This window comes from Corvus cornix, chromosome 2 (genome assembly GCF_000738735.6).
Source record: "Corvus cornix cornix isolate S_Up_H32 chromosome 2, ASM73873v5, whole genome shotgun sequence".
NCBI classification, from domain to species: domain Eukaryota; kingdom Metazoa; phylum Chordata; class Aves; order Passeriformes; family Corvidae; genus Corvus; species Corvus cornix.
In genome coordinates this window covers 145,652,188-145,678,134 of record NC_046333.1, presented here as the reverse complement: position 1 = coordinate 145,678,134, position 25,947 = coordinate 145,652,188, and the positions used below count along the sequence as shown (strand labels likewise).

Genomic DNA, 25,947 nt, shown 5'->3' with positions numbered 1-25,947 from the left:
TCTTCATCTGAATGCACCAAGAGATGGTCTTGTCTAAATAGTTGTCTATCTTGGTAGCATATTCCAGTGCCTTAACACTCTCACTGTTTATTCAGTATGGCTTGTTTCCCATTTGATTTTTTCTGAATTGGAATTACATCTATTGATTCTTGCTATGAACAATCCCAGAAAAAAGAACTGTCTTGTAGCCACTGACTTCCTCCAGGAATGCATCTGGGTGCTTTGATCAAGGTGCTTCTCAGGTTTCCTTTTGATAAAAGAAACAGACCAAAGTCATGGCAAGGTTTTTACTCTGTAAAATTTATTCCTTCAAATAGTTTTAGGGACTACTTTTCTGGAACACCTTCAGTTTTTGAGAATCCCTTTTAAAGCACAAAAACCAGTATTCCTGGACTAATCTCCATTAGTGTGGTGGAGGCAGATCATCACCATTCCTCTTATTATCACTTTCCTCAATCACTGTCCAAATGTCATGTTTCTGAACATAGAGTGATAACATTATTGTACTGAAAAATATTATTTGTGTTTTTATGGTCTTGCTGTCATGTTGTAACCACCACCATGTCTGCATGGTAATTGCTCATTTTACTGGTCTGAGTCCTTTTGTAAATGTTATCCTACTTGCCTGTAAATCCTCAACAGGACTTTTGGAAAGTGGCCCTTTCAAGGCCTCCCTAGAAGGATCTTCCACTAAGGAGGATTACACAATCACATCTAGATTTCAGATGTGTCACTTAACTGGTTCGCAATCAGCTTAAATAGAGTTATCATAACTCTTTAAAATAGTCACTGTTAGTCAGACTCTTGGAGTTTGCTAAGAATTACCATCAAAGGAAAGAGATCAGTGAAAGAAAACTTGAGGCAGTTTCTTTAGATTTTAAGGAAAATCCTTATAAATACTTATTTACTTCTAAATAAAAGTATTACTTTATAATCCCATATAAAGGATTGTTGGATCTGCTCTAACATCTTATATAAATCATATAATATTAAAGAAGACATTTTTACAGCATACTGAAAAATATAATTTGGCTTAGTTTCTTTTTTCTCTTATTAAGCTTTATTAAGAAAAACAGAAGTAATGAGAACTCTGAGATTTTTTTTAATCTTCCCTAGGTTACATAAAGTATTATGGCATACATTGATGCATATAATTAATAACAAAAAGTTCATAATATCTGTATCATTACCACAGAACACTTTGAATAAAAATTAGAACTCAGTTCAATATTTCTTCTAAGAAAAAAAGGTAATATGTTATGTACAGCTACTTCCCATTTCTAATCACTCTGTAATGTTTGTAAAGATTTATAGTTATTAAAGAGAATAGTGACATTTACAAAGGAAGAAAAATAAGTTGGCATAAAACAGAACTGTAGAAAACATTTCCTTATATCTGCCTCATCTACTGAAAGGCCTAAACAGAAACTTAATATTAATATTTTCCTTAGGCAGAAATTTTGAGGAGAGAAGGGAAACAAGATGATATTCAGTATGATACTTGAGCCTAAAAGAAGTCCTGCTTTGGTGAAATAATAGTTATTTTTGATGTTTGTTTTTCCTCTGCCTTCTCTGCAGTGCTAGATGTCAGCCAATACAATGATTTAAATTATCATATTTCTAAATTCATCTACAGTTTTTAGATTCAGTTTCAGATACTACAAAGAGGAAAAAGTAAAACCCTAAATAAAGGAGCTTATTAAAGGGCTGATGGGGTTTTTTAAATTTTTTTTCTAAGGAAATAATCTTCTTCTGTAACCTTGGTTAAATTTTCTCCTGTGATGTTGCAGACAAGCTGCCAAAAATTCCTCCAACAGTTTATTATCAGTCTTACTTGTGAGTGGTGTTTCCAGGGGTGGAAACCTGACTACCAGGCTCCACAAGAACACATCACGCCATAGCCCCAGTACAATACCTGCACCAACTGGTATCAGGAAGGGAAGACTAGAGGGTGTTGAAGGCTGTTTGGTTTCCTTGATAAATACACTCCCATTGCAGAGCTTTACTGTCCCAGGCCACATTTCAGCTCTGAGCTGGCAGAGCTTTGTTCCGTGGTGAAATCATCTCCAAGCATGTAACCCACAGGGTTCCAGACATCCTAAAACCCCCTGTTTAAACATATATGCCAGGTGTGAATTTTCTCATTTGTATATGTTTGGGGTACTGTAGCAAGAAGCAGAGTTTCTGGATTATGAATATGGATATATCATATTTATCTCATTATAAAGACATTGTATGAATTTAGAGTAAAGGGATGGAGTGAATGCTCTTTTTGCAGTGCTTAATTCTGACGTGTTTTTTCTCCTAACCAGTGTCAATAATAAATTGTCTAATAATAATGAATAAATGGCCCTGTTCACAATGTTCTCCCTACATTTACAGTTTTTCAGATAGTAAAGAGCCCATCAAAAACCTAAACAGTCAAGTAAAACCCCAGTCCACAAAACACTTTTAGAAGTGATAGTATACAGGCTTTTTATGGAAAAAAGTCAGATGAAAATGACAGATTAAATAAAATTTGTTTTAAAATTTCCCAGTGATTTATAGACTAAGAATTACACAAATTCAACCTCCCCCAAAAAGAAGCCCCACTTTGTGACTAAATTAGGATTTGAATTAAATTTAGGCTTCACAAGTATATTCTTGGGAATTCTCCAGCTCATCCTTAATAGAATCATAGAATAATTAAGGTTGGAAAAGACCTCTAAGATTATTGAGTTCAGCCATTTACCTAACATTTCTAGGGCCACTACTAGACCATGACCCTAAGTATCACATCCACGTCTTTTAAATACCTTCAGGGTTGACAACTCATCCACCTTCTTGTGCAGCCTGTTCCAAGGATTGACAACCCTTTAGATAAAGAAATTTTACCTAACATCCAATCTAAATCTCTCCTGGTGCAACTTAAGGCCACTTCCTCTTGTCCTGTCTCTCGTCACTTGGGAGAAGAGACCGACCCCCACCTGACTAGAGCCTCCTTCTTGGCCACCTGGGCACATGCTGACTCATGTTCTAATGTTGTCAACCAGTGTCCCATGTACCTGAAGCAATTAAGTTCTAGAAGATCCTAAGAGCAGAATTTCCATGCAGAATTTTTCCTGCCTTAGCTGGAAAGAAACACCTTGAATCTTTCTCATGGGGATTTCTGCCTCTGAAATCACTCAAAGCATAATTTTCTAATTAACATGAGCTGGCAAGGCAAATTGATCATCAGATGCAACAATCATAGCAGTTTTCTTCTACAGTATGTTAAGGAACAAAGCTGTTGATATAATGTATTAGAAAACTCACTCAGCAACGTACCTCAATTCCTTCTGCAGCATAAGAGACCCAAAACCCATTTTTTCTGGCAGCACAGAGAAGTTCTAACCATCCCATTATAGATTTTTCTAAAGAAAAAAAACCCATTCCTTATATGGTGTGCTAAAATATGTAGAAAGCGTTTAACATAGGACCATATTTATGTACTCCCTAGTTCAGGCAAATGAAAGACTGTCACATTTTCCCTTTAAAAATAAAAATAAAATTTATTTTATGTATAAAAATTAGAAAGAATCCTTGTAACTGTGTCCCATATTTGGACTCCTTTTTGCCTACATGACCAGGCTTAGGAACTCCCCTCCATCTGGCTCTCTCAAGGCCCCAGCTCTCTTTTCCAAAGTGACAGAGCTGCAATAGAAGAAATATGGATGGATCTCTCTCACCAACCCACCCTAAAACAGACTGCTGATTAAGAGCTTTGGCCTAGACCCGATTCATGCTGAGAAATGAGGTTTATCCAGGTTTCCTCTACCTTTGGCACATGTTTCAGGAACTGAGCTATTGTACACAAAGGCCAAGTCCCTGCCTCCTCCCACTCCAGCTGCCTTTTAAAAGAAGACTTATGTGTATGACTTCTCTGTGTTCTGTAGTTCAGTTGCAGTAATTTTTCATCCCCAATGTTCTAAACTTTTAGCTTGAAATTATAAAAATTGAAAAAAATTTTGACTTTTCTGTGGTCTGTTTGCTAGCCTATGGGGCTCCCTTCAAAACTAGGTGAAATGATTAATTCACCACAGGCAGAATTGGAAAAGTGGCGTAGCTTATAAAACAAAATCACTTTTTTCCCCATGTCAGAAATTTAGCCGAAGGAAACAAGAAATATTAATGAAGTCTATGACTGTGTCTTTAAGTAACTTGATATTTGAGCAACTCATTTCTGCAGCTCCACCTTATGCCAATTTACTTTGCTTCCTTTCCAGTCACTAGGGGTAGATTTAATAAGCTCAAACATAAATCATTCACCACATACAAGGTAATTATTTATGAAAAATCTGCATATTTTCTTTTTCTCTGGATTTAGGTGAATTGGAAAAAGGTTTCTTGTCAATTGCCACTGAATTAATCTAGAATTATTATTAAAAATAGTTGGGTGTTTGAGTCTGCTCAATATCCCCAGGAAAAATTGTGATTTAAATTGATCTTGGCAGAATCAGGCCCCTTAATCTTCCACTTGATGCAAAAGAAAAGCTGCAAATAAGGGGAGAAAAGAGCCCCTATTTGTGACATGCTGAGAATTTAATTGATCCCTTCAGTAAATGCTATTAATGAATGAGTATTGGAAGGGGTGTGAGGCTGATGGATACTGATGTGAATGTCTGTATAATATCAGCTGTCATTTACATGTCCAAGGACAACTTCTAGAATTGCATATGAAAAAGGAAAGAGGAATAGAATAAATTAAAGAGGAGGTAATAGCCTCACAACAGTGTAAGGATTAACACTGTCGTGAAAAATATTTCCTGTATCAAAGTTCCTGTATGACAATTTTCTCCGATTTAAATAATTTACTCATTTTACAGTTTCTTCATACATATTTAGATTTTTCATTCATTTTCATTTAATATCAACTTGCTACTCTTAGATACCATTGCAGTGAGATGATTTTAGGAAGTGGGCTTGAGCTCTACAGTGTGAGGAAAATCTTGATTGCTACTAATATTATTTTATACCACTGAAAAGTGGGCAGGCCCTTACAAAACTCAGTCTCTGATTTAAAACTGTAGCATGGCTGCCCACATTATTCATTAATCTAACCTTAATGCTCTCATACAACCGGTCTGACAAAGCCTCCAGTCTAAATTGTAGATGTGATTAAACTACAGAGTTATCTCAGGGAACCTCATGAGACCAGACAGCTCTCCTCTGCCAAAGGCAGATACCATCACCCCTCTGTTCTTCCTGAGAATTATCTTCCTCTAGATGAAATATTTCCAGTGATAAAAAGCCCATAGTTTACTTTTGAAATGAGTATGATGGGAATAATTAGGGAAGAATAACAAATGTAAAAGCAATGTAGTCAGGCTGTAACACAGATTGCATTTAACAGTCATAATAATATGATTAACAGCAAAAAAATAGGAAGACAAGGAGTCATTTAAAAGCTCCCTGTGGCTTCTTGTGCCAGCAGAGACACCTTGCCTGACCCCTGCAATGTTCCACAGGACATAAATCTTATGTCATGTTTGTTAGTCCTGTGTGGGTGTTTCACAGACCCAGGTGTCTCACAGATTCATGGTGAGTTTAGGTACAGACAGCTGAACTGAAGCCCAGCCAACTGCTTTAGCTGTGAGCTGAATTTGTCCCCAGGCCCCCCTGACTGCATTGCCTGGCTCTCCCTGGGCTGCAATGGCAAGCTCCACTCCTAGCTGGCATAGGGACACCTGACACAGTCATCTCCGTTTGGATATCGCACTCCGTAGATGACTTCCTGAGCTTTGGCAAATGAGTCAGGTGACATCACGTGACAAGAAAAAGAAAACATTCATGACTAGTTGAATGGATTTCCTGTGTCACACACATGCACTCACATTTGCATATATCAGACCCTCATTATCAGGCCTTGTCATGCATTAAGATTCTTGTTATGAAAAGCACATCCCTCTGAAGTTGTTTCATTTGTTCGGAATTTCAGATATACAGCAAGGTGATGTAAGTCTCATCTGAATTAACTGAAATCAGCACTTAACCATTTTAAATGAGGTATTACAAACCAGACAACAGTCTTGTCCTGTTGTAGACTATGGCCTTTAACTGTGATGAAATTCTCACTTAATAGGGGTTTCCATATCATCAGATAGGTATAATAAATGTTGAGTGTAAAAATGCAATTAAAAAACTAAAATATAATAATACTTGAGATATATCTTTCTTCTTTCCTTTCTTCCATTCTTTCTTTCTTTCCTAGAAATTGACTGGTTTTCCCTTTTTTTTTTCCTCAATTCTACTATGAGGTTATTGTTTGTAAGGTATTTGTAGTGGCTCTGAAGAGTTGAAATGCTGCCTTTTGATTTATTCCACCTCAGTCAAACCAATATGACATCATACACTATCCTTTTATTTTGTAGATGTAAAAGCAAACATCACTTAGAGTAAGAAACAATTGAACAGGACCTTTAGAAAAGCCGAAAAACCTCTAGAATCTGTGGTTTATATCTTCATCTCTTTGCATTTTGTCTTAATGAGGAGCACAGAGAGAAGCTTAAGGGAGCCCACTTACTGTTTGACATGCACTGATTTGTGCCATTGAGTCCTACGTATCTGTCAATTAACTTTTGTTTCATAGTTTCACTCTATAGTAAAAACATAAGTGGAAAAAATCAAATCTCTAATTCTTTCCATTGATGGGGAAACTATAAAAAAAATGTTTCAGAGGGGTTTAGGATGTACAGTTTCATTTGAAGCCATATGAAAAATGTTCTTGTGTGGGTCTGAAGAGGGGGTGAAAAGAAGGGATTGATGAAAGAGAAGAATTACATATGAATTTTGACATTTTAGAAGCTTGAGTTCGCTCTGGAATTTTGTGTGAAACTTGGATAGCAAGGCACTGCACTCTGAAAGGCAGTACTGGTATTAGCTGGAGACTTAAACCAAAGCTTCAAACACAGTCAGTTCCTACTGATGGTTTAAGGAGATTTCAGGGTGAATCGGCTTATTTTGGCCATGTGCCCACAGCAGATTTTACCCTCACTGGTATACTTAAGGCTTCAGCTGACTTCACAAAAAGCTTTGGGTACAAGTATGCAAGTTCCCTGTGCCACTCCAGGATTGTGAAAGGCTTATCTGACGCTGACCACAAAGCTTCATTCTTCCTAAGCAAAACTTTGAAGGGGACCCATACTCAATCCCTGGGAGAACCAGCATTCACATTTGCTCCTAGATCCTACTTAATTTTTTCTTTTTAATGGTCTGTTACTGGAGCCTTTACTGATTGATTATTAACACTAGACTCAGTATTTCTACTACTCTCCATCATAACAACACTTCCTTGACGCAACTTGTAATGTTCTCTGGTCCTGTGAATTGATTACCTCCTGTGAGGGCCCAACCAGCAGAATACACAGGGCAAATTTACAGGTAATCTTGGTCTCACATGCTGGGCTAGGAACTACAAAAGTTTCACCAACTCAGGTATTTCTTCTCACGAGAAAAGGATCTTCTAAAATAATGATCAAGTCACAAAATAATATTCTCTTTCAGTAGGTAATGATACCGTTAATATGTATTTTTGAAATTAAACTCCCTATTTGCTCTTAGGGTAAAGGATGTCTCTAGCTGGATGCCAAAGAAACATCATTCCACCCCAGCATGAGCCTGATGCAGGACACCTTTGACATCCTTGACATGCAGATACTTGATCAGTTCCTATAGCTGTTGGGAATACTCGAGTGTGACTGTGGAAACTTTAGGTGGGAAGGAATTCTCAGTGGGAGGAAAGAGGTTTTTCATTTATTTCCAGTGTAAAAATGGGGCAGGAAAGGATGCCCTGGAGGAACATAGCCTAAATTGGGTTATTCATTATCTCAGCTGGTGTTTCTGAATCCTTGGCCTATGTTCCACCTAGCTCTGATGAAACCTTTCTTCCCATCAGCAAGGACGTCTCTAATTACCATAAAAGAAAAATCACTATACCTTTTTTTTCATCAAAAGTAAAGGACTTTATTTCAAAAGTGATATAAATTACAATTGTACTAATGTCAGGAAGGAAACATCCAGAAACAAGGTGGGGGGGTTTGTTGTTTGGGGTTTTTTTACAGTAATTTTTCAACCATTTTTACTTTCACATTAAAATTATGAAAAAACAATGCAAATATTTTCTTTCTCTTTGATACATTTGTTTGTAGGAACATCATTGTCTCAGAATAAAGATCCTGGGGGATTGTTACTACTGTGTATCAGGGCTCCCAGAACCTCGCCAGGACCATGCACACTGCTGTGTTGAAATGGGACTCAGCATGATCAAAACTATCAGGTAATGCCTTTTTTTCCCCCTGATTCACTGTTTCTGCCAGTGTCCTGAACTTCTTTATGGAGAATGCTATTACTAGACAATTCTTATGTTGGTTCAGAAATCTCAGCATTATCACTGTGAAAAGAACAGGACTTTTTTGATCCATGTAATGCATGGGAACGGTTACTAAATGATTTTATCAACCTGTGCTACTGCAGAGATGTAACACAGTAGCTGTGTGTACAACTGAGAGGTTTCACAGTTCTTGGCAGTTCTCACTTTGTACTGTTGTCATTTTCAAGAGGAGATTGAAGAGGAGGAATCTGAATTGCTTCCTATAATCCTTTTAATAAAATTAAATAACAATATAAACACAAAATAGACAGCTTTGGCTATCCTTTAGCTTGGAAACTAGCTCATAGACAAACTCATAAGTACTGAGATTTGCCAGATGAACTAATTTTACCTGCTAAATTAGGTTGTTGCTTAAATCCACAAGCAATGGAAGTGTTTTAATGAAGGAATGTGTTCCCATCACGTAAATATAATTATGTTGCTGATAGATTATTGTATTTGGATGCAATTACAATTAATAATAATCAAGTTTCAGCAGGCTGTGGGTAGAGCTTATCCAATGAGTTACCATGACACTGGCTAATATGTAATAGTCCAAGAGAGGTTTTGTCCATCTTTTTCATACTTATGGGTTTTTAGTGATATATCAATAAAAAAATTACTGAGTTTCTCATATCCAAATTCTTTTTCTTTTGCTGTTTTCCCTAAAACAGTGTTGCCTAACACGAGCATTCTCCTTTTTCCCTGGATATTTTGCTGTCCAATCTCTTTGTCTGCTTCTTTTCCAGACCTCTTTGCCCCTTTTATCTGGGTCTGTCTCTTGACATACATCAGTCAGTTAATGCACACTGCAGCTGCATTACTGAGCTCTTAATAGAGAAAGAATTTGACTAAAATTAATTAATGGAAAATGTAACTGAATAATGATTATGCAACAGTGATATCTAAGAAGGCTGGATTCAATTATCACAGGCTAAATGTTGAACAAAGCAATCAATATTTTGTTTCTGGAATCCCCACAGTGAAAGTGAACCATGAATTAAAGAATACAGAGATAAAAAATCTACAAGCATTGTTAAAATTTTTTGGCTACACACATCAAATCTTTTGCATTTCCTTGGTAACACCTGCTGCAGCCAACTCATTGTAAATCCTTTTTCTGCTAAGAGAGTAAATTTCTTTCCATCTCCTTACACAAGTGAAAGTCTGTAACACCCCATGCCCTTCTATGAACAGGGTCTTGAAGGCAGTAATCCAGAAATGGTGCTCTATTTTCAGTATCTTAAATGACAGTTACTGTCAGTTGGAGCCATGACACCAAAGTCCATCAGGACTTGTGTCATCCATTGCAGATAAATTCAGTTCAGATTACCTCCAATTTATTTGATAATCCCAGTATCTGATTTTCTGTCTATGCAATGATGATGATTCTTCCCCCAGCCTTTTCTTTCAGAGTATAGGAGCCTTATGTTGCTTATCTTAATGTGTGTTTATACAGTTGACAGGGAGTACCAATCCTGCCATGGAATATTAGAAATACCTCTGCCCACATTTCTGAGGGAATTTGGAGTTATCTACAGTCTATTAATTAAAGAAGTAGATATCTCTCACAGTTAAGATGAAAAAAAATTCCCTCTTTAGAAAAGTGAGTTTTTTATCACATTGGTCCCCACTGAATTTTACCATATTTAAAATGTGATGGAAATGGTATTTTGATGATTAAAAAATTATTTATCTTCATCTGAAGATTTCAGAAAATATTTTTTTTTTTTATGTCTAAAGTAATAGGGAGATGATTCAAGATATGAGAAACCATCATTCAGATTTGACAGCTGCATTGAAGTTATACAGACAAGCATTTCTCTCCACTGACAGGAGAGAACAGGTGGTTGGTAATGTTGCACCGATCAGCACAACCCTACTAGTGAGGCAGCGCCCAAAAACCCCTATGATCTCAGGAACAATTGCTGAATATTCCTTCTATTGTCCTTGATGACTGCATGGTCAAAGGGAATAGAACAAGAATGTCAAATCCATTCTTTACACAACATGTAAAATAAATCTATGGAGAGATTTTCTCACGAGGGACTTCTAAGTGTTTTCATACAGCACATATCCATACAGCCGAATTGTTAATTTATTGTTAATTGAGACTCTTCAAATTGATTTTAAGCTTAAGTCTTGCAGCTCCACTACTCTTTTTGCAGATGAAAGGAACTGTTCAGAACTCAACAAAATAATCCAAGAAAGATCATTATTTTCTCTGTAATTTTTTTTTATATCACCATGCCTTGTTAAAAATCTCATAAAAGAAGCACTATTATTGTTATTCCAATCTGTCTTCTTGTTCTTTGCTCCCTTAACTGTTGAGAACAATTGATGGGCAACCTTTAACCACAGGAAGGTTCCTTGGAATCTGGTATTTACTCCAAAGTAAGGCAGTTTTGCTCCACTACATTTGGGCATGAGAAAAAATCCTAACTCCATCTGTGCTGCAAAACCCAAGGACCTGTAAATTCTGTTTAGCTGCAGCTGGAAATAGGAATTAAAGTAAAAAAGACAAGCTCTTCATGAGGAGTTCTTTTATTCAGCTGGTTTTCCTATCTTTTCACATGCAGCATAACTCTCATTGTGTTTAATTTTATTGTATCAATGCTTGTCTGTACTGACTGTTGATGGAAATTGGATACCAGTGGAATGTTTCATCATCAGATGATAAAGTTTCATTTTAACAATTATGACCCAAGCTAAGCGGCTGTCAGGGGTAACACCACCTTCTCAGATGTTCTTATTCCTGAAATCTCTGTGACTGGGAGGAGAGGCAAAGGGAGCTTGTGTGAGACTCAGCTCCTCAAGGACTCGCTTTCATGGTGCAGTGATGAAAATGGCACACTATACATAACAGTGGAAATTCAAACAAACCTTTGTGCTGGTATATTTGTTTGGTAAATCAAGGAGTCCTAAGTTGTTTCATTTGCTGGATCATTTCCCACTAAAATACCATCTGAAAAAGTAACTATTATGACAGAATAAATGGTCCCAGCATGCAATATAGGCTAAACTCCAGAAATTAAATAACAGCTTGTCTTCATTAAAAGTCTGTAATTAAGTACTAATATTAAGGCAAATTAATGAGAGAGGGAAAAAAAAGGAAAACTAGAAAAACCCAAACAAAACCCACAGCCAAAAATACCTGATTGCCCTGGCAGGTTTCCTGCTTTTAGCATGAAAAAACTGCTTTTAACATCATCTGTTGAGTATTAACAAAAGTCATGAAGTGATCGATGCTTGTTAAAGTTACTCAGGCAGTAAAAGAGCCAGGAATTGCTTTCATATTCCATTATTAATAGATTTTTAAACTATGTAATTATATAATAATATCATTCATCCAGTTCTGGATTCCTTCCACAGATTATTTCTCCTATGATGTACAAGGCTCTGCCTATGATGCAATGAGCTCCAATTCACAGAAGAGAGAATATTGTCACAAACCCAAAGGGATATTGTGACATATTCACAAGTTCAGCCAGAACTTTTTAGACAGTTCTAAGATTGATTAGGTTTCACACTGAAACTTGATCATATCCTCACTTCCACATGTCCATTTGAGCCACTGACTGTGAATGGACAGAGCACCAGGACAGTTTGTCTTTCCCTGTTTTTGCTGTTGGATGACGATATGAACTAAAGCAGGTAGAGATTAATGGGTTCATGTACTTCTGAGACCCCTTTCCTTTGAATGCGCCACCAAACACAATCAAGGCCATATTGGAAAATGTGTATATATATAGATATGTAAGTATGCATGTATGTATGTATATAATTATATCGATTTTTATAATACAATTTTCCAATGAAAAAGCAGACTTCTAATAATACTGTGCGTAGTTCCTTGTACTATATTATTTTCCTGCCTCTCAGAGCAGATTGACATAAGAAACAGGAATGCAGCAGTATTACCTCTGCTCATGTAGCCACATGTCTCGGTTTTTGAGACAAAACTTCAGGAAGAAACACTCCAGAGTGAGTGTCTCCTCCGAAGGAAAAAGGGCCTACCCTCTTCCTCTGTCAATGAGACAAATGGGTCACAAGAATTGAAAGTGCGAAAAAGAAACAAAACTGTTTATCAACACACAAACAAAACAGGGTAGAACAGGATAAAAAAAAAACCCTCAAAATACAACAAATTCCCTGAGAGGGAACAGACACATGGGCTAGACCAGCCGGGGCCACCCCCGCAGGCTCCCTGGACCAGCGATCAACAGAACCTTTTCCCAGCTAGCTGGAGCACAAAGGAAACCCAGAAAAGCAGCACAGTGTTCCCAGCGCTCCCTCCCGAGCCCCACCGAGCTCCCCAAGGCCCCGAGCCGCTGGGCTGAGCCGCTGAACCGCCCCGCACTCGGGTCCTGCGGCTCCGGCCCCGCCCCCGGGTCCGTCCTGAAGGCACAGCGTCCTTGGGCATTGAGCGGCGAAGGAATAAAGCAGTTTCATAACATCACCGCAGGACACTACAGTATCTATCTGAATTCAGAGCAAGTCAGTTATGTTAGTGATGGGTCTGGCAATATGAAACTTCTCCAGATAATGGTTTCTGCTGACATTAGATTTCAGTTCTAACTCCAAGGTAAACTCATCCAGGTGCTTTTTTAAACAGGAACCTTGGGAAAATATCTACGTTAAATTGTAAATTCAACCTATGTAAAGTTAATCTGTGAAGTGTTACAGCTCATAAGTCACATTACCTGTGCTGTATTATTCAAGCTTTTCAGTAGTTTAGTGTATCCTGTTACCTAGCTTTTTTAAAATAATGGATATCTCCTTCACAAGTATGACAGTTCCCAGAGTCATACTGAAAAGGTCACTTACCTCACTTCGTCTACTACACTTTCATGTCAGCACCAAAAAGCATTTGCATTACATTAGGAAAATTCCATAATTCTCTTGAGTCCAACCAAAACATTCTCTATATAACTGAACCTTACAATCAAAGGACAGTTCAGTTAGCAGAGGACACCAGGAAATCACTTGTCCATCCTTCTGCTCACAGCAGAGTCAGCTAAGATCCTTACTTACTTCAACCAGAATACACAGAATTTCTTAATTCACCTGCATGAGGATGATAATGACTATATCTTGATGGGTAAATTGAACAACCCCAGAGAATTTTAGCTGTCACTAAAAGTGGAACAGGCTGGCCAGCTCCATTCTTCTGAAGTCTTTTTGATTCCAAAACCAGGCAGTTGCATTCAAATTACCTACTAGAAATGGTCTTCATCACATGCAAACTGTTGAACCTGAACAGGTTGTGAGAGGGCTTTGTGAGAATGAAAAAACATTCTGGGGTTGTTTTAAGTATCTCAAAGCATAGACAGAACCTTGCACAGTTGAACTGGTCAGCACAGAAGCAGCCAGTGTGTCACTCACAATCTTCAAGGCCTGAATTCCAGGGCATTCAGATTTTTGACAGCTACAGAAAAGGTTGAAAAGCAAATTTCTGACTTTTAGCTCACCTTCTCATGCAAATAGGAAAGGTTTCAATTAACACCACAAACATCAAATACCCATCAAGGAATGCTGACCAGAAGGAAATGCCAAGGTCCAATTAAAATCATTGAATTTTTTTATCTCTGGCTAGACTGAAATGAGATGAATGGCAACAATAGCATCAGTCACAGTTACCTCATCCTGGATAAGATATCAAAGCAATTGTGAGGTAAAGAGGGCTGCTTTATAGATCATCAATAATTCATCTTCTAAAATGCACTTTGTCAATGTACCCGCAGAGAGCCTGTGGAGTAGTTGAAGAAAATAAATTTTCTAATTAGAAGTTTCACTGATAGTTGAATAAATTTAAGAGAGAGAATAATTAAAAGATGTGGAACACCTGAGCTTATGCAAAATGGACTCTCTTAATTTTTTTATCTCTACATTTTTTATGTAGTACATGCTATTATTTAACAGAAGTTTTTTTCTGAATAAGTTAGAACTACCAGTGTTGATGAAGGTGATCCAGACTTTGTTATTTCAGGCTTTGTTTTTCCTATACCTGTATATAAACAAGACCTCCTAAAGTATGTGGTAGTCTGGATGCTAGGGAGTTGGATTTGACCATGATTAAGTCCCCTTTTTACATAATTCAGAAATCTTTTTCATCCCGCATCACTCCCAATTTTAAAGGAAAAAAATAATTATAATTCCATTACTTTTTACACACTAACAAATCATCTCACTTTTAAACTTTTTAGTCTTTGCAAAGAAATTTGTAAATAAATTAAACTATTGTTTTTCTTTTTTCAATTTAATATCTCACAACTACAGTTTTGTGAAAACTAATGTTTCCATAACAGGTTCTCAACACTTCTGCTTTCAATCTTGTGTTGCAAATAATAAAGTAATTTGAATGAGACTAGATCACTTTTGTGCTTTGATTCCTGTCCTGGACAGGCCTGTTTAAATATATCTCAGACTGTGACTTCATGTGATCAGGTCCCCTCCTGCAATTGCCTTCCCACTTATCAACATAGGAGCACATTGCTGTGCATGACAAGAGGAGGATGCAAAGACAGAGCCCTGCATGTGCACCAGCACTGCAGCAGAGAAAGAAAATGTCCCTCAGCCAAAGGGTGTGGGCAGGAAGCCAAATCCACTCTGTCTGCTGATGAAGAGCTGAGATCAAATATCACCTGAGCAGCACATAAAGAGTCGCTGGGAGACTGTGAAAGACAACAGATAAGGCAAGGGGGATAGGACCTTGATTAGTGTCTGCAGCACACTGCAGGAGGTGGTGTGGACAGCACAGCTGTGTGAGGTTTTGGACAAATGCAGAAGTCCTATGTGGCTGATTAAGGATGCCAAAGCCTTCTCTGGCCGTCAGCACATTTTTATCACAAAGGAAAAGTTAAATCCAGCAATCCTTAGTGAACACTCTGGAAACAGAGGGGCACAGTTTCTCAGTTGCACCATCATTTGTACCTGGTCTCTCCAGCGAAACCTGTGTGTGTTAGTTCTCATATCAGGTACAAATACAAGACCACAATTTACAGTATTTAAAATTTAGAATAGAATAGAATAGAATAGAATAGAATAGCAGACTGTTTTATTTGGAAGGGGCCTACAGTGACCATCTAGTCCAAGTGCCCGCTGATTCAAGGGTCACTAAAAGTTAAAGCATGTTAAGGGTATTGTCCAAATGCCTCTTGATCATGGGCTTGGGGCATCAACCACCTCTCTAGAGATCCTGTTTCATTGTTTGGCCACAGTCTTGGTAAATAAATGTTTCCTAATGTCCAAGCTGAACCTTCACTGATGTAGCTTTGAGTTATTCCCATGCATCCTGCCACTGGATCCCAGGGAGAACAGCTCAGCACCTCCCTTTCCCCTTCCCCTCCTCAGGAAGCTGTTCGAGAGCTACCAGGTCACACCTCAGCCTCCTCTTCTCTAAACTAGACAAACCTAGAGCAGGACATGACAAATAGAAATGAAATTGGAAAAATCAGCATGTGTGTCTATGTATGTATAGAGAAAGATTACAAAAATATAGGTTGTTAAAACATTTTATTAAACTCAAAGTCCTCTTATTGAGTGCATTTTTCAATGAAAAGCTTTTTACTCAATTATTCTTCTAGATACAATTATCTTTTATTTCAAGATAAGGAAATCAGATATAAAATGAGAAATAATTATCCGAACAAAAGAAAAAGGCAGACTGGGGAAACAATCCTGTGTGACAATTCCTCTGACAGTTATGAGTGTCAGTTTAGGTTTTTTTGTAACGCATAAAAATTATTCAAAATAAATTAAAATCACAGTGGTCTCACTTCTATTATCTGCTCTCACAGCACCTAAAGTACTTCAGTGTTGAGGAGTTGTTGCATATCCCATCTTCCAGAGAAAGGTGATTGCTTGTTTAATTTTGGTATTTCAAGCCTTCTTGCTTGAAAAGCAATGAAGAAATTTGTAAATGAAAACTATAAACTCTAAGAACACAGACAAATGCATTCTCAAAGCTTCTTTTTTATTATTTTATGATTAACTATTTAAAGCCTCTTTCTCTTAAATATCTGAATTATGTTGGTTTCCTGATGTGATAAACAGGTCTTGTAGGCAAACTACTGCACTGAGACTTACCACATGCCTGCTTTCCTCCAAGTTTTCATAATACGTGGGAAAGGGATATAAAGATTAATTTCTTATTTTCAGTTCTTCACGTTTTTATACAATTACTTTCTCTCCACTTTAGAACTCTTTTTCTTTCCCCCTTACAAACTGAGCTGATGCTCGGTTGCAACAATGAAAGCCCAAGTATTGAATGCAGTGAGCAATTTACCCTTTTGTCCTCTAGAGAGTATCTGTCAAGTATCTGAGGCATCTGAGGCAACGGTAGTTAACTTCAGAGTTGTGAAATAGAGCTGTTTGTTCTTTGCCTGCTCTGTGGTGTGATCTTGCTGTGCTTCTATTGACTTCAGTGACTGTAGAGCTGAGGCCCTTTACAGAGACACAGCAGGTTTGTAGACCACCAGGAGCAATGTGCTTTTCCTATCCGGAGCACACAATTTAAAGATTAATGAATACAAGCTTTAATACTATTTCTGGTGCAAACACTTATTGTCACACAAACAGAACTGGAAAAGCAGTCTCTTAACAAATATGCTCATATGTGTTTATTTTTGAGAGGTGAAATGGTCCTCACCATTACACAGAATGGACAAAACTGATTTTAAACTCGCACAGAGTTTTTTATTTGTCATAACAGAGCAAATGGTGTTCTGGCCAAATATAATGAAAATAATTAATCATTTGACAAAAAAGTAACTCTGGAAAATCCCAGTCAATAAAATAATATTTTTGAAAAACTTAAAATTATTCAAAAAAGGCAGTAGAATATAAAAGAATACACAGGTTTGATGAAAATAGTTCCTGTTTCTGAACTGTCCATGCAGTTTCTGATTGTTCCATACTGTTCCAACAGTTGCATACCATTCCTGAAATGTATTTTATAATTCCAAGTTAAACACCCAATAAGTCCAACAAAATACTTTCACTCAGACACCTTTTCCCCTCTCTTTCTCTTTCTATCCGATTGGAATAATAAGTGTGCCACTGAACCATGCAGGCAATTAAGTGCTTAATGATAACCTGGCTTTTAGAGTAATTTTATCACTACCTGTACCTTTGATACTTAGAAAGTTCTCTCTTCATTTTACAGGCTAGACTGCACTTTACAGCTAATTGACATGGTGTTTTACAACATACCCTTTTCAAAAAGATATGGAAAAGCGTGGCATATATTTTATAAGCCTAGTCTTTTTTCTTTATGTGTTTTGTTTAACAGATATGTCAGATCAAGAACAAAGCATGACATTGACATGAGAATAGGGATTCATTCGGGATCGGTTCTGTGCGGAGTGCTGGGCCTGCGGAAGTGGCAGTTTGATGTCTGGTCATGGGACGTGGATATTGCAAACAAACTCGAGTCAGGTGGAATTCCTGGGTAAGGCAGTGTGTATTTCCCACAGTCAGAAAAAATTGCCAGCACATTACACTGTGAACCTTGCCAACAGATTAACTGTTTTACATTATTTCATCAACTGTGACCTGTTTTTTGCTATTTTGCAGCTGGCAAGGGTTAGTGAGACTATGGTCAAAAAGGGTAGAAATGGTCAGCTTGCAGAGACATTTGAAAAGACAAGATAAAAATATTTATTTTGCTTTGTCAGCCTTGATTTTCTGAGAAAGATCAATTTTTGTTTCCAGCCCATATAGTCCTCAGAGGTAGACCAGATTTCCCAGTTAGGTTTTGACAATTCATTAGATTTTCCAGGCTACATTCTCTCACCTTTTCCATTCAAATGCTATCATGAGGTACAAAGCTATAATTTCTTTTATTTCCTAATGCACAAAATGTGGGAAGAGTTATGTGTTCATAGGTCAATATGCTAATAACAAGTTGTTATGAACAGCAGGCTCTCTAGGAAGTCTTTTAAGTAATTTGATGCTTCAGTAGATGTTTCGAGATATTTATCTCAACTGTCTATATGTGAAAATGTATGGTTTTCCATTAAGCTGCCTAGTTTTTTTAATGTGCATCTGATGTGTCTGATTCACCTGAAAGTTGAATATTATTTCTGCCTGATATGACCTGTATATCATGTTGATTTGGAAGCTGCAAATCCTAAATTTGAATCAACAGTAGCGATTGCAGGAATCTTCTGTTCACTTTCCATTCCACCTTCCATTGACAAAAGATGTACGAAAGATCACCTATACAATTCCATTTTTAGCTATGGGATTTAGAAGCAATAGCAGCAGACATCTTTATGTGGAAAAAAGTCTAAGTGGTGCTGTCACCTTGAGTGACAGAGATTTTAAGTCATCAAAACTGAGTCATGTGCTGTACTCTCTACAAACACATCAGGATCTGTCAGAGCTGTCATGTTCCCAGGAAGTTGGAAGGAAATGTGCTTCATATATTGCAAATGCAGGCCCCTTCCACAGTTCTACATAGTAAACCTTTATTCTAATATGTATTCTTGGAATTAGCAGAAAATGAAACTCTGCATGCTCTGAGAACAACTTCTGTACTCTGCATATGTCACCCGTGTATCAAATTTCAGAAAAAAATTTCATTGCCTGCTGCTTATCCCACGTGATACTCCCAGATGACTAAGATGATGCTTTGTTACCATGAGCAAATTGATCACTCAAGTTTCACCATCCACACCTGAAAAAAGCAGAGTCTATTGCTGTTAATGTGTGCAAGTCGTACAGCTATTAGTTGTACAGAATAACCCAGAAAATGCACAGCCTTGCTGTAGAAAAAATGCCTGGCAGGTTTTCAGTCTGTCAGAGCAGAGTGATTTCCTGGATAGCAGTGTGCCAGTAGAACAAAGCCTGTATGTGACAGCAATGAACCAGGTCCCTCAGAATAGTGATTTACATCAGAGTTTCCTAGTGTGCAGAGCAGATTTAATAGAGCAGTTAAGTCGATTTCAGCCTCTCCTTACTCCTCCCTGCCACCAGCATTCAAATCCCCCTACTTGTAATACCGAGGTCATTCCCATTCCTAGATCAGCTTCATCAGGAAAGCTGCCCTGGGCTTGTGAGCAGTCCTGCTCTCACCATGTGAAACAAGAGCAAAGATGAACTGCACCATTTTCCTGAGGGCATAGTGGAGGGAGGCAGCTGAGGATGGGGAACATCCTTTCACCCACTCTGACAGCAGCAAAAAAGGGGCTCAGCTCTTCCACTCGATGCCTGCACATCCTCCTGAGGCCGCACGAGCATGGGTGATGCAGGGAGAGATTGCACCTGACAGAAGGAGCATACCAACAGCCCAGCTGCCATGAGAGAAGGCAATTAGGAGCACTGAGAAAAAAAATGGTAATTTCCAGTTTTCTGAGAGTAAAAAATGTGTCCACAACACCTGGGAAGGAAACCATGTAAGATCCTACAGTGTTATTTCAGTGACATTCTTCTGCCATGATCCCATTTTCTAATAGTCTTTTCTTAGTGTATGTAGGTATTAATCTCCAGTACTGAATTGCATAAAACCTACATAATAATTAATTTTCAATTATGTCTCAATGACAGGTATCATCTAACACTGTGGGCCTGATATGCTTTCAAGAGTAGGTCAGGCAACACATTTTTGATTTCAATACTCAGGTACCCAAGGTACTATATTTGTATAAAATTAAAAGATATCTCTCCACATTTTAAGTTTTTTTAAGCAAGCAGTACAATAGGTGAAGCCAGAAAATACTTTTAATCTGCCAACTATTTATTAATATTTGACCCATTTAAGGATATTACATTAATAGCTATCTCCATACTCTGCTTAAAGCTGTTATCATATCCATCATAAAATCCTTATTTCAGGGCTTTATTACACAATCTTCCCAAATTATACTAGTTGAATCTAAACACAGAGATAGTCACCTTGGCAACTGGTGTATCACTTTCTCTTTCTTTCTTTTTGTTTTTCTTTAGTTTTAGGTTAGTACCTTAGTTAAATCACTTTAGCGTATTTGGATTTCTTAGAGCTAGGAAATGCATCATCTTTCTGAGAGGTCACATGCTTTGCTGTTTAAGTCCAGACCAAAATTGCTTATATTTGAGAAACATTTTTAATGGGTTTTATCATGAGTTTTACTGATTTTTTTACTACAAAATACTACTAATCTCTGTGATCATTATACCAGCATGACCTCAGAAAGTTGTACAAAACCTGGGAAAGAGCAGGGAAGCTGAGGCAGCTTAAAAAAATGGCTCAGATACAAATTTTTTATCTTTTAATTAGATGCTGATATTTAATGCTCCACATAGACAGTTTGTGCCAAGTTCTGATACTCCTAGGCACTTCACACTGCTTAAATGCAACTAGCATTTTATTTTCTGGAAATGCATACACATAACATATGCACTTATAGTCTTGTATTCCATCAAAATATTATGCAATTCAACACTCTATTGGCATCTTTTGAGTTCCAGAAGGAAGTTGCCAAAGGGCTATGCAAGGACCATTTCCTTCACAGGAGGAAGCCAAATTCCCTGAGAAAAGCACCTCAGCATGTGTCATCAAGATCAAGAATTTTAGCTCACTCTGAATTCTAGGAATCTGTACGCAAGTCTGTCTTTCAGCAAGTGACATACACCCAAAGTTTAAAAAATTAGCTGGTTTAAAGAGTCACTACAACTATTTGCTTGGGTTAGATAAATGCCTAATGAACAACTCTTGCTGCATTCATGATGTGGCATTGTACAGTGCAGCATGGCTGACCATGTTGACGTGTTCTAGAGGTGTCTGCAATTTACCCTACATGTAGAAACTTGAAGATTTCTTAAAAATAGTTTGGTTGGAAGACAACAAAATGCCTATCATACTATTGCAAAATTTGAGCTCTTTTCTATGTAATCTTCTAAATTCAACTTCAGCCAAAGCTTATTGAACTCATTGCTTAGTCTTAATAGAAATTATTACCTCACTTGCCTTTGCACAGTTCCCCTATTTCCCTACTGTGAAATTAATGGCACAATAAGACCATTAATTTCAAATGTCTAAGCTACCTCAGGAAACTGAAGGAAATCAAAGCCTTCATATGAACTGCTCTAATGCCTACCATTTATTTTTCTCTCAATATATTTCCCTGAAGTACAATTTTTTTTCACTCAGAATAGCATTTTACTCAGGAAGGTCTCCCATTAAACTATTAACTATGAGCAAAGGTTTCAGATGTGAATGTCAAAGTGTTTATCCTGTGACAGAACTTTGTGCGTTAATGACATCTTATTGATGTAAACATATCTTGAGAGTACTTGACCACAAATAAAGCTCATGTTTTTGAATACACTATTTAATTTTCATCATTTGCAGTAGAAAACCTTCTATTTATCCATGATATTAAATAATATGCAGAGTTCAAAACCTCCTTCGAAGCTATGTATACTAGAGCACTAGTATACTAGTAAAATCGGTATTTACTACTACTTATTTCACTTATGCAGGAGGATTCACATCTCCAAAGCCACTCTGGACTGCCTGAATGGGGATTATAAAGTTGAAGAAGGGCATGGCAAAGAACGCAATGAATTCCTGAGAAAACATAACATTGAGACTTATTTAATTAAACAACCTGAGGAGAGTCTGTTGACTTTACCTGAAGATATTGTGAAAGAGGCTGTCAGCTCCTCTGACAGGAGAAACAGTGGAGCTACATTTACTGAAGGATCCTGGAGCCCTGAACTTCCATTTGATAACATAGTGGGAAAACAAAACGTAAGTCAAACTTCCTTTAATGTCATCGAGTATGAATGCATGATTGAGTGCATTTCAATAATGGAGGCCACAGAGGAGACAAATTCATCTTAACCTTTATTCTAACATGTACTGTAACAGTAGAGGATTGAACAAATTTTTTCAAGGCAAAAAAACCCACGTATCCAAACTGGGAAAATTCCAGTGAACCAGAGATTTTGGGTTCATTGTTTTTTGGTTTTTTTTTTCTTTTCCTTTTTCCCAACTGAAATTAAATACTGCACGGCTTAGTGTTAATTGAACCCCTCCACGAAGAAGTAATTAAAAATAATCTAATGTCACTAAACTAGCAGGAACATTCTAGTCAGAGAGTATATCTCATTGAATAGCTTTACTGCAGTGCCATAAAATTAAAGGGTTGAGAGAAAGGACATTTTGCCAGAGGAAAAAGTATAAAGTAGTTTATTGATATACAAGGGAAGAAAGAAAAAATAAGCACCTTGTGAAATAAGGTTGTGCATTTTTCATTTTTTTTAACAAAAAAATATTAAAAACTCATACTCTAGGACATAATTAAGGTTCACTAGCAGATGAGTTAGATTCTAAAGACATCTGTAGCTCAATAGAAATATGAGATAATTGCAACTTCTCCTAATCAGATGTTTTCCAAAAGCACTGCATGGCTGATTGCCAGCAACCTGGGAACCAACAATTGTACGGTAAAAAAAATCGTTCTGTGAAGTCTGCTTGTTTAGAGGAATTAAAGATGGAAAGGTTAATACGGCCTCAGACTCCACTCTTTTCACTGCACTTGAAAGATTGATGAGTCTTTATGAGGCAAGGTCAGCTGAAACTTTCTTTCATTTTCTTTGAGGGATCCGTAACGACGTGATATATCCTTTCTTCTGCTGCACGTCCTTATTCCTACTTGTCTGAACTGTCTGTTGAACCTTAAACATTGCTGTGTGGAGGTCTTGCTTTCGTCAACTGTCTTCTGCTTCTTACAAATGTGCTCAGAAGTGATAAAATTTCACAATCAATCAGCCCACAGCAGTGTCTTCATCTCTTCAAACTGAATTGGAGCATGGCTCAGTTTGCTGTTATATAAAACACCTGTTTTATATATGTCCTGTACATCTGTGTATCTGCATGTACACTGCCTTAGAGTATTCTTTGTATTTTGTTGACCTGTCTCTCTATTGTCATTTCATTTGGAATAGAGGTATGGGTGCATGCTGCTGTAAACATCTTCTGATCTCTCTCTCTCTTTTTCTTTCCCTTTAAGGCATTTTGATTTCTGTAGTCCAAAAAAATCTATGCAGAGTAGGCTATCATTTTGTTGGCCCTTTTCTCAGCTAAACCTGACCTTGATGCTGACAAAGACAATGAATGAAATAAAGGATTAGTGGGTTTATTCTATTATTGATCAACTCCTGCCCAATACTAGTAAAAAGGCCTTGAAAGTAACTGAAATAGGCATAGCTTAACAGTTGCTTTAAAACTTTTTTTTTTCTTATGGCAATAAACAATCTACTTTAGAATAGTTTCTCGCTGTTTTTTTAAGAATTTGGAGTGGTGGTGGGAAAAGCTGTAATTTTATATTACAGTTTTACAATAAGCCTTTTGGTGGAAAAAAGATTTTGAAAATCTGCTGTTCCATGTATGATTCAATTATTATGTAATTTTTAATTTACAGTTGAGGCAATAGGCATTACTGCTCACAAATAATGTATTTGAGCTAAAAAATTCAGATGATAGATTTAAATTATACTAGGATATAGTAGCTTTTTCCAGAGGTATGTCAGTCTTGGACAGAATAAGCACTTAATAACACTAATTAAGCAGCTTAAAGGTCACTGTAAGCAGCAGGCTTTTAGAATCCTAGTAGCAGCAACCCAACAATGAATCATTCTCTATGTTTGAATATTTGGCAATAGAATTTAAATGATTTTTTACCCAATGTAAGCCACAACAGAATCTGAGCAACTGATCACATGTATATTACTTTTAACTCTAGTTATGTTAGGAAGCATGTGAAAAGAAGTCTCTGGTGAGTTCTTATGCCAAACTCTAATTTATCCCAATCCATACTCATTACCTCAAACTCATGTTCTATGGACTGCCTAAATCAGTGAATTGTAGATATGTTTATATGAGTAAGTAACAAATAACCACTTTTTATGTAAGCAGTCACAGATATTATCAAAAATTACACCTGTCTACAGCCCAATTATCACTATGTACCCTTGCTCTGATCGTGAGGTAAGCAAAGGGTGCAAGTTCCTGTCTGAAATTCAGACATGCTCAATATGGATGGAGGTTTCATTTATTGAAACTAGTGTGTGGGCTTCTTTCTTATAGCAAAGAAAGTTGGACAGAAGTTATTTTATATCAAGAGAGTGAAGGTCTCCTCCTCTAGAATGAATTAACAGCTGATAAAGTTGAATTTCTTCCATGTACATTACAACGAGTAGCTGAAAGCATGACATGGTCACTGTGTGTGCTGCTGGAGGCAGCTGATGGGCCTGTCAGGATGTGAATTAGGAAAAACAGCATATTAAAATGTCCATCTGCTGTAGGTGTACCTTAGTAGTGGTTGCAGTGGGGCTAAACAGTGAGCACAGAAATTATACTAAAAGACTGCCAAGATGACAGAGAAGTCTAAACAAAAAGGTGGAATTCAGTTCAAAACCAAGGCACTTGCCTGTTGCAGCTACCCCATTGTTATTGTTACTTCTATGCTGAGATACCCCAGCACACCCCAGCACACCCCAGCTGGTCCTCACCACTGACCAGTGGCATGTAGTGTCCCTGTGTCTTTTGCCACATCTCCTGGCTCCTGACTATTGTCCAGTTCCCTAAGGCATCTCAGCTGACCACAGCTACATATGATTTGGCAACTGAAAGCATCTGGAGTGTGTATTGGAAGAAACAGAAGTTTAGACACCGGGCATGTAGACACCAAACATGTAGACACCCTCATTTAGGCGTCTTCCTCTTGAACTGAATCCCACCTGCAGTTTTTCCTTCCAAAACCTGGTCCTTGCAGTACGAAAAAAAAATAATTTGAAACCTTCCTAGGGTTTTCTAAATGGCACTGATTAAAAATTTCCCTTCTTTTTGACAGCAGGATGCTTGGACTTGTTGCAGGAAAGAAGTAAAATCTAATCTAAGCTACCTTTTAAAGTTTCTATAAAATGTGTCTAAAGCTTGAGTTTTATTATTTGTTTGTTTTAATTCATCTTCTTTCAGTTTCAGATGCAAGTTTGGCTAGGCTTTTTTTTTAATAGAACCTTATGTTTGTTCCTATATGATGAATGGTTATTGTCAGCATCAGAAAGCTTCAAAAGCTCACTGTAGAATTCACAACTGTGACTTCCACAGAGCTGCTCACAAAACTGTAGGAGAGATAATAGAAAGAATCAATATTTTTTTGTGTTTGCATAAAGAAGTCTTAAAAGATGCGGAGCAAAGAGGGGGATAAGAGACAAGATGTGCTTAGAACATATTCTTGAGGGAATAATTTGCACATTTTTTCATTGTTGTTATTTCTAAATACAGGGAAGCAGTTTTCTAAAGTATGTATATGTATGTGAGGGAGAGAAAACTCTATGAAACACGAATGTGAATTTCCTTGTTATATCCTGAATATAGATGCAAATTCAGAGTCTATTCCTGCACCAATACTACAGGCACCATGGCCAGAGTGGTGATATTATGTCATGTTCATCTACCATGAGTTGTAATACACTTCATACACTCAGCAAGAAGACAAGCTTTCATATAATTCGCAGCTTAAAATATAATTTTAACCAAAATATAGTATCTTGGTAGGATCAATTTAGAT

The 25,947-nt window shown here is 37.3% G+C and overlaps 1 protein-coding gene across 1 annotated transcript in view; it reads left to right on the top strand.

Annotated features, from left to right (window-relative positions):
• ADCY8 (adenylate cyclase 8) overlaps positions 1-25,947 on the top strand; it is a 120,244-nt gene that overhangs the window by 54,098 nt on the left and 40,199 nt on the right. The window contains exons 5-7 of the mRNA XM_010404772.4: positions 8,166-8,293; positions 17,679-17,837; positions 21,851-22,121. Of these exons, the coding sequence (XP_010403074.1) occupies positions 8,166-8,293; positions 17,679-17,837; positions 21,851-22,121 (558 nt within the window). The remainder of the gene's footprint in view (positions 1-8,165; positions 8,294-17,678; positions 17,838-21,850; positions 22,122-25,947) is intronic.